The 9,541-nt window shown below is 51.4% G+C and overlaps 1 protein-coding gene across 1 annotated transcript; it reads right to left on the reverse strand.

The window, feature by feature from the left end:
* Nucleotides 1–5,129: 5,129 nt before the first annotated feature.
* On the reverse strand, nt 5,130–8,747 carry ZFP36L1 (ZFP36 ring finger protein like 1). Its single transcript, XM_081289093.1, has 2 exons — nt 8,532–8,747; nt 5,130–6,191 (listed from the first exon to the last, which is right to left on the reverse strand). The coding sequence occupies exons 1-2, from the start codon at nt 8,586–8,588 to the stop codon at nt 5,232–5,234; spliced, it is 1,017 nt and encodes a 338-aa protein (XP_081145219.1). The 5' UTR covers nt 8,589–8,747; the 3' UTR covers nt 5,130–5,231.
* Nucleotides 8,748–9,541: the final 794 nt, after the last annotated feature.

Here is a 9,541-nt window from a genome sequence, read left to right on the forward strand (position 1 = left end):
CCAGGTCCCTCTGGCTCTAAAAGCAGCTTCTCACCTCTGGAATACTAGGCAGCAGAAATGGGATCCTTGTGTGGTCACAAACTCCTCCCCACTGAGATACAGTGTGGGAGTCAGAGACAACCTGCCCTGGTTTGGCCATTTCTGACATTTATTTGCTTTGTATCTCAAGCTGATGGGGCAGGTACAGTCGTCACTCACAGCCCTGTACCTTGAGACTACAGCTTTGCCAACATTTCGAAACACCTGCAAATAGCCTAAACGAGTAGGAGGCGTCCTCCTCCCCGGGCCACCGGTGGCTCTCATGGGCAGCCCCTGACCTAGTGCTTCAGAGACTAGTTGTCCGTGACAGTAACTCAGATATAACCATTTGGAACTCTCCCAAAAAGCACTGTAGGCCCTCAGGCCAGGTTTCTCCATAGCCTCCAGTGCTGGCCTGACCTCAAGTAATAGCAAGATTTTGTCCTGCTTTCCCACCCTGGATCCTGCAGGCCTACAAGGCTCATCCTCAAGGCGGCAAAGGGGCGGCCAGGGGCCCACCACCTCCTCACCCACCCAACTCAGGTAGCATTCCAGCCAGTCCAGCCAGACATAATCAAATGGTTGGCCGTGGGCAGGGGTGGGGGACCCCAGGGGAGGAAGGACACAGGACTAACTCTCCAAGGTGCCTGGGGCACCCTTTGCTCTGGTGATCATTAACAGAAGCCACCCCCAGCAAGCAGAGAAGGGGAAAGTCCAAGGGGAGGGCCTGCCCACTCCTCCCAGGAACCCTCCTCCAAACACACCAATCCAGAGCCTCAGAGGACATGAGGGGTATATGCAGAGTGACCCAATCCACTGGCTGCTTCTCCAGTCCTGCAGAATTGCCACCCAGAGCCAACAGAGATGAGAAATAGCCCTGGTGAATTTGCAGTTGCTGAGCGACAGGGACGGTGCCCAGTGTCTTCAGTGTGCCAGCCGATGGCACTACATGGCACAGTGGGGAAATGCAATGATGAAGTTAGTCTGCTTGGGTTCAAGTCCTGACACTCTCTCACTGTGTTAATGAGCTTCTCTGTACCCCAATTTCTCCTTAGGGGGAAATGCTTTAGGACTTTCCTCCACGGGATCGTTATGAACTTTTGAGTTAATGCACACAAAGACGACCAAGCGTTTAAGAAAAGCTGTCATGACTGATGTCATTACTTGAGCCTCAGAGTGATCTCTGGAGCTACAGTTAGAAAAGTTCAAGGTCTGGCTACTTGTTCAAAGCACAAGTTGGTATAACAAGAGCTGGGACTTGCGCCCTGGTCCCAGGCTCCAGCATCTCTTCTTTCAAGCCATGGATCCTTCCTCCTGTGGTGATCCTCCCTCCACTTCCGTTGCCAGGACTTCATGATCCAATTGACTTCAAAGCCCAGTTTAAGTCAGCCCCAGATTCTCTGTGGCCCTCAGAGGCCATCCTTTCCCCAGAGGGCCACTGAGGTCTAGTAGGCACCCACCTTCCTCCTGCCAACGAGGCCTATAGGCCAGGAAGGGGAAGTCACTGACCAATGGCCAACAGCCAGACCATGGGTCACACAACCAGCCGCCAGAGGCCTTGTCCACCCAGGGGAGTCTTCACGCAGGCCCCTCAAACCAGAGATCCCCCAGGGTCCTGGGCAGAGGGTGGAAAGGAGGCTTTGGACCCAGGAAAGTGGCCAACAAAACAGGATCTGGCCCTTCCACAACATTCCCCTTAGTGTGGGCCTCATCTTCAGCTCCCTGGGCATGGTTCCTATCCTCCCCAGCTGTGGAGGAGCTCAGAGTCACAGGTCTCCTGCCAGCTCTGGGCCACACCTCCCTGGACTCCTGGCCTAGAGCGCTGGGCTGCTGTGGAGGGGAAATAATGGCCCTGAAAGGATTCTACTATTTCCTTTCCCTTTGAAGATCTAGATGGTAGGAATCAGGCTCTGGGCCTGGGTAGCCTAATTCCACCCTGTATGTTCTTCATGAAGACACTTAGGAAGGGTTAGGGTTAAGACCTGCAGACAGCCAGCTTCCCCAGGGGATGGGGGAGCCTCCCCTTGCCTTTACAGCCAGCCTCACCCCTCCAGGGCCTTCGGAGTCAGTGCCTCAATCTTTGTTATCTAACCAACTGGCTTAGACACCCCCTAAAACCCAACCAGTGTCACAAGAGGGGGAATTAGAAAGATATCTGCCACTCACTAACATCTGCCTGCAGGAAATGGGCGCAAGGTAAACTAAGAACCAAGATTAAATGTTTTTACTTTTAGTCAGAGAAAGATCAACTGCCCCCCCCCGCCCCCGCCAAACACACACACACACCCCTCATTCCCTCCTTAGGGTGCAACAGGCCTAGGTTCACTCTGGTCCCAGGAAGGGCTACTTGTCCTCTCCCTGCACCACCAGCCCCTATCCTGGAACAGGAAGTAGTTCCTAGTTCCTACCTCTCACTCCTGCTCCCCAGTAATACCTGCTGACCAAAGAGGTAAGAGTCCAGAGGATGCAGAGCTGCAGAATCTTGGGGACAGCTGGCCTGAACAATGTTGGCCACAGGCCTTTGAGAAAGGCCTAGTGGAATCAAGGGGGAAATTCGGCTTAGCCCCCCCAAACCTCCTGAGTGCAAGGAACCAAAGGCAACTCAAATCAGCAGTTTCTCTGTCTCCCCAAAAGAGAAGTCCAACTCCCCCTTACAGGTAAAACATCACTTTTTCGTGGTCATCTGGTCCTGGCTGGGGTGCTTCTAACCAAGGGAAACCCTTCACCACACCATGCTACCATGCTTTGTCTAGCATGGCAAGTGTAACTAAGGTTAAGGTGGTGGGAGCTATTGGCAACTTCGTATTGTTGGTCAATGCTAATAACTCTCTTCAATAGCCCTCCAAATCAGACACCAACCCAGGTATGTGACTGAGCCCCTCACCAGGCCTGCAATGCTTCCTCACACCCTCCCAGGGAGCTGTTGAGAGCTTAAGACTTGGTTAACTCCTGTGGGGAAAATGAGCCTGAAGCATCTAAACAGAAGAACTTGCTCCAAGCCAGACTTGCTGGTGTGTCAAGGGCTCTTTCCAGCATTTTGGGTACCCAACCACTGCCCAAAGGAGTGAAGACCACAGGTTAACCAGAAACTGCTGTGGATGGCCCTGAGCTGTGGCTCACTGAAGCAATATAGCAGGAAGTAGATTCCTTTGCAAAGAAAAAACCAACCAACCAACCAACCTCCACCCGCAGCCCCCTCCATCCCCACTAAAGCTCACCAAAGGGAGCTACAGGTTCAGCTGTCAAGTGCCAGAAGAGGCCAACCACTGCCCCCTCCTACCAAGCAAAGTACAGCAGGCGAACCCTCTTGGCAAAGTCAAACCACAAACCAAGGAAAGACCAGCCTCACGATCAGTTTCTTGAAAAACGGGGTTTATTGATTTTAAACTGCAAATAGTCGTTACAAAAAGTTTTTTTTCTTTTAAATAAATTCACACAAAGAGAAATAGAAAGCGACGGTAGTGACCAGCAAGAGGAATAATAATTACATTCATCTTAATGTGTGTGTGCGCCAGTTCTGTTTACACTAACATTGGAAAACTCCAAACCTGGAATCCAGAACCTCAAATCTGCGAGCGGAATGTCTTGAGATGGGCACGTGGAAGTCAAAGGGTTTCTCTCTTTTTTTTTTTTTCCCTTTTAGAAGCTATACATAAAGTCGTTTTCCTTCTATACTGTCACAGAACTTTTACATACATTCTCAGTCCTACCTGTGAAAGGCCTAAAGAGAAAGAAACTCAATTTGCAGTCCAACACAAAGGGGGGAATTTCTAAAATAAATAATCCAACAGTTTTTTGCATTTTTTTAAATTAATTTTTCATTTTTTTAAAATAAAATAACCAAAAAAAAAAGTGTAAAGTTACAAAAAAATGTTGTTGAAGAATAATATATTAAAACTGTGGAAAAAAAAAGGAAAAAGACACGTCACAAAATTTTAAGATTAATATGAAGATCATAATTTAACATAAAAGAATATATTCTATGGATTTGTCATCCCGATAAATATGAACAAAATTAACAAAAAAAAAGCATAGTTTGGCAATAAATACGTTTTGATAAGTTAAATAAGCTTTTTTATATTGATGTGCAGTGACAAGCAAAATTTTTGCTCTCCAATTTCTGAAAGTTATATGAAGTTTAAAACCCAGGGAAAAAAGCATGGCGTGAGTGCTCTAAGGGTCAACCTACGGTATTCTAGAGCAAAAACCATTAAAGCTACTTCTACAGGAAATCGTTTTACACAGATATTGTATGTGGAATGAATACCATTAACTGCTCACCCCTTACATGTTTTTTTTTTTAAGCTTTTCTCTCTTTTTTTGTTGTTGTCATTTTTTTTAAAAAGATGTCACATATGAACTGGGGAACTTTAGCACCAAAATCAAGTCTCTCATAGTCCATCTAGCTTCCCCTTCCTCCCCACTTTAAAAAAAAAAAGAAAAAAAAAGATTAAATCACAAAAGTCCCACTTATATCAAAATCTTCATCCGCTTTTTCAGCCTTCCTTCCTGCAGACCTACACAAACCCAGGCAAGATTAGTCAACAGGGGTTCGGGTTGGGATGAAAAAAAAAAAGATTTTCAATGTCGAGACAAGTTTCCCCAAAAACCCAAGTCCAGCAACAATTCTCCTAAGGGAGGGGGCAACTCTCTACCGGAAGAGGAGGAAGTGTGTGGGAGACTGAAGGAAGGGAAGGTGCAGTTGTGTCGCCAGTGGGGGGAGCTGCTGGTTCTAGGTCTCCCCCCTCCCCCTCCCATGGGCAGAGGCTCAGGGAGGCCCACGGGTGCCCCCTGGCGCTGAAGAGGTAATGTAGTCACAGTGACAAAGTTAGATAACAAGGCACTAAGTTGCTTCTGTAAACTGTTACTGCTTTTTCTTTTGTGATTTGGCACTTAAGGCTTAAGCCGGAGGAAAAAAAAAAAAAGGCATCTACTGACAAATATGGGACTTGTCTGTTATGCGTGGTGAGTGGGCGATAAAATTGAGGGAGGGGTTTCAAGCCAGAGGAAGCTACTGACAAATTGACTTGTCCTTATGTTAGGAGGGTAAAAAGAGGGAGGGGGGAGCATTCCAAGGTTCTAGGGGAAGGGGTTGAGCTTAACCTTGTTAATGTAGGGGTTGTGGGGAATGGGGTGGGTAGGGAGGTGAGGGTATTGGGGTGTGAGTGTGGGGAGAGGGGAGTGGAGGCAGAGGGGTCCCTCCCTACCCTGGTTTAGTCATCTGAGATGGAAAGTCTGCTGAAAATGGGCAGGCGTCTTGAGTTGTCCAAGGTGGGGGAGTCTGAGCCACTGTGGCTGCTGCTGGAGCTGCTCAGGTAGCCCTCCTGGTCCGAGAGAGAATCCTGAGGGCTGGGGGGAGAGTCAAACATGTGAGGGGACTCAGACATGGGCCGGAAGAGGAAGGTGGTGGGGGAGCCACCCCCAGGTAGCCCCATACTAGGGGCAAAGAGGCTGGCCAGCTCCTGGCTGGAAAAGGCAAAGGGGTTATTGGTGCCATCGGGCAGGGTAGGTGAGCCCAGGAGGTCATCGGCGCTCAGGATGGGGGGTGGGGTGATGGACGTGGGGCTGTCCAGCAGCCCCGTGGCAGCGGCGGTGGCAGCGGCACTGGGAAACCCAGCAAAGCTAAAGCTATGCTGGAGGCGGGGACGGTCAGCGGAGAGGTCCCGGGCCCCGGCCAGGGCGCGGCGCTCCTCAGCGTTGTGGATGAAGTGGCAGCGGGGCCCATAGGGGCAAAAGCCGATGGTATGGAAGGTGCGGCACAGCTCCGTCTTGTACTTGGGATGGCGGGTCAGGCTGCGGAGCTCGTGGATGCCGTGGGCGAACTGGCACTTGTCCCCGTACTTACAGGCACCGTTCTCCTCAAAGGGGCGGCACAGCTCTGTCTTGTAGCGGCTGGAGTTGACCTGGCCACTCCCGGGCTGCTTCTGGGTGGGCAGCAGCCGCTCACCCCCTTCGGAGAAAGAGCGATCTCGGAAGCGGCTGTCCCGAGAGCTCAGAGCCGGAGCTGGCTCACCCTTGAGGCTGCTGAGGAGCTGGTTCTGGTGGAACTTGGAGCTGGGCAGGGTGACAGAGTGCCTCCGAGAGAAGCCTCCACCAGCAGGGGTACCCACTGCCTTCCTGTCCAGCAGGCAGCCACCTGCACTGGGAGTACTGTAGTTGAGCATCTTGTTACCCTGGAGGGAAGAGAGAGAAGAGAAAAGATGGTTAGTGAGGGAGGACGTTCACAAGGCCAGAGAAGGGCACCCTTCTGAGGAGCTAAGAACTATCCCCTCCATGATCAGAAATGTCCAGTTGCTATAAAGAACCACCCCCACCTTTGCTCCTGAACCCCCTTCCCTCCCTTTCTCCCACACACCAGCCACCTAGGTTTATTCTGGCCCCATGCATAAGAAACCACAAAATCCTGGCCTGGGTGACAATTATTTTATGTGTGTACCTTCATATCCTGTATCACCAATGCTATCATTTTCATCTATGAAATCCAACTCTTTGCCTCCCAAATAGATTCCTCAACCCAGAATATCTCACAAGGCTAACTCTCTACATCCCCCCCCACACACACACACACAAACACACACAACACAACAGGGCAAATCCCAGAGAGAAGAGTACACCTGAGCCAAGCCTCTCTTAATCAGCCCCTGCTCAATTGATAGCCCCTTCCTCCACAACCCGGCCCAAGACTCAGCTTCCTTCTTCAGGAGTGTTCCCTTCCTCTGGCAACAGGTTTTTAGATTGCCTGTACTTTTTCTTGCTGGGGGGAGGGCCTGGTCTGAGGTTGTTAGAGAGAGATGCGATGCCTGAACTCTCAGCTCCTGGAAGGGGTACCCTGGACAGTCCTTATCTCCCACCATTCCGCACCCCCTTCACTGGGAAGATGCCTTTGCACTTGGTCTCCAGGCTGAAAAAAGAGAGGCTTGAGTAGGAGTGCCAGTGTTTAATCTAGAACTGCAAAGCTGCAGATGGGAAGGAAAGGAAAAGGAAAGTTCCAAACCCACCCACCCACCCTGTGGTAGTTAGAAGACTGGGGGGCGGGGGGGAGTAGGGGGCACCACAGGCAGGGTTCTGTTTCAACTGGGCCTTGGTCACCTGCCCAAACTGTACCTAAGATTTGGAAAGGGTGCCAGTGGGGAACCTGAGGGATGGTTCCCCACCCATGTGGGTGTCATTGTGCAAATTCTAAAGTTGGTCCCTAAGGATTGCTAGGAGCCACAAGCATATATACAGCAGCAGGGGATTGGGAATCTGTAACCACAACCACCCCACCGAGCTGATTACAGGAACCCAGTGGAGAGCTGGTTCTCAACAATGAGGTTCATTTAAAAAGTCCTGTGGGAGGAGGGGGTGAAAAAAAGAGAAATAGATCAAAGAACTGGAGAGCAAGGAAAAGAAGAGCCCTGAGCTCAGGCAGCTGGCCTGGCTAGTGGTGTTTTGGAGAAGGCAGGGAAGGAAGGAAGCTGAAAATTCAAAGTTCTGATTTTGTTCTTCAGCTAAATCAGCGTCCCTGCACCCCAACCCTGCAGCCCTGGGGCCTTGGCAGCTGCGCCTACAGAAGCAGCAAGCTGGGAAAAGAGAGCAACATGACCCAACGTGTTTAAGAGAAGGCAAAACACTTCACCAATTAAAAGTAGCCTAGCAGCTTCACCCTTTCAAATACGGGGTAGAGGGCTGGGAAAAAATTTTTTAACAACATCCATAGGCTTTTGTTATGTACACTTCAGCCACACTCCTGGAGCATTACAACTTTAAAACTTGTTTTCAGCTGACAAGCTACCCGGCTTAAAAAGGCCCCGGAAATCCTTATTGGAGGGGTATTCTTAGAGCTCAAGCAGCATTTTGTCACGCATACCCCGGCCCACCAGGAGCGGTGCCTGGCAACACAGGTAAGCAGGTCAACCCACTTTCATTCCCAAAGTTTGCACCGTGATCTGTTATCGCGGGAGGAAGCTCAGCTGAGCTGAGGTGGTCACAAGTCCTACTGCAAACTTGCTTTGCTACATCTTTATGAATCAACTCTTGGCCTTTTTCTTCCTTGCAGATCTCCAGCTTCCCCAAAGCAGAGAGAAATCTCCCACATCATCTCGAGACTCACTTCCCCGAGGGACCCCACCCTCAAGGGCCGGCAATGGAGCTGAGCAGTATCGAACCCCTGCCGGCGGTACAGAGACCCAGAGCGCGCACAGAGGAACCAAGTAGTCCAGCAAACCTCAGCTCAAGCAGCACACTATGTCGCCCAAAACTTGTCCCAATCCCGGCCAGTCCCCCCAAAGAGCCCCGCTTCGCAAACTTCGCCCCCCAAAACTCCCCAGATTCACATGTAACCGCACCGGGAACTGTTGAAACTCAAAGAGTGAAGAGGACACGGTCAAATTCCTTCAAAGTGGGGAAATACGGGCGGAGAGAAGAGCCATCTCCCTTCATTACCCTCTACCCCCTGCTTCCCAAGAACTGAACTTTCAGGAGTTCTTCTTTTAAGCAAAAGAAAAAGACTCAAAATATCCGCTCCACTTTACCTTGCATAAAACTTCGCTCAAGTCGAAGATGGTGGCAGACACGAGGGTGGTGGTCATCGTGGGAGCTCGCACGGGGCAGGGGCGCGAGGATCTGGTGTGTCGTGAAGGTCCCGGTGCAGGGAAGGCGCAGCCTCCGGCTCTCCGGTCTGGAGTCCCACACGCCTGCTCCCGGCGCCCCTCGCCTTTCTGACTCTCCCGGGCTGCAGCGCGCAAAGCCCAATTTATAAAGTTTCAGATTTGGTGGGCTGGGGGGAGGAGGAGCTTTAAACTTATTTAAATGAGGAAGAGGAGGAAAAAAAGTTGATTGACACTGAGGTTGAATCAGCCATGCGGTCAAGCGGGGGGGGGGGGGGGGCGGGGGAGCTGGGAAGGGAAGAAACTTTCAAAAGGAAGAAGGGGGAGGGGAGACGAGGAAAGAAGGCGGAAAAAAAAAAAACCCACTCCGAGCCGCGCACAACTTTTTTTTCTTAAAGAGGAAAAGTTTCGAGTCGGCGGGCTCAGCTCCCCGGCGCTTTGGGCGCCCCTCCTTGGGGCCGCGCGGCACAGAGGGGGAGGGGCTCCCCCCCCCTTTGTCAGCCTCGGAGCGCGGCTCTGTGACATCACTCATTCCACCCCCTTCGGAGTTCTTGTTGTTGTGTTGTTGTTTTTTGTCGGGCAGGAAGGCGGGCTCGACTTTCTCTTTTTTGTAAGCGGGAGCTGCAGCCTGTCCGGAGTGCCCGGGCTGCGGTTTCCATCTTGAGCTGGTCTCCACTAAACTTCTCCAAGGGCCGGCACCACTTACCTTTCCCTGACTTCTCGCTCCGCCGGGCCAGGGGATTGGAAATTTGGTGCCGCCAGAACGTTCAAGTCTAGGGTTTTATGGGATGTTTTTTTCCCTCCAGGCCGAGGAGTGGGGGGAAATAGAGAAACTTTTTTTCCCCCCTGGGAGGATCTAGCTTGGCGGGGGCGAGCACGGCACGATTTAGCTCGCCGCACGCGTCTACACTCGCTCCCGCCAGGCAGCCGGCGCT

The sequence above is a fragment of the Spermophilus citellus genome, assembly GCF_964194105.1.
Source record: "Spermophilus citellus genome assembly, chromosome: 4".
Classification (NCBI taxonomy): domain Eukaryota; kingdom Metazoa; phylum Chordata; class Mammalia; order Rodentia; family Sciuridae; genus Spermophilus; species Spermophilus citellus.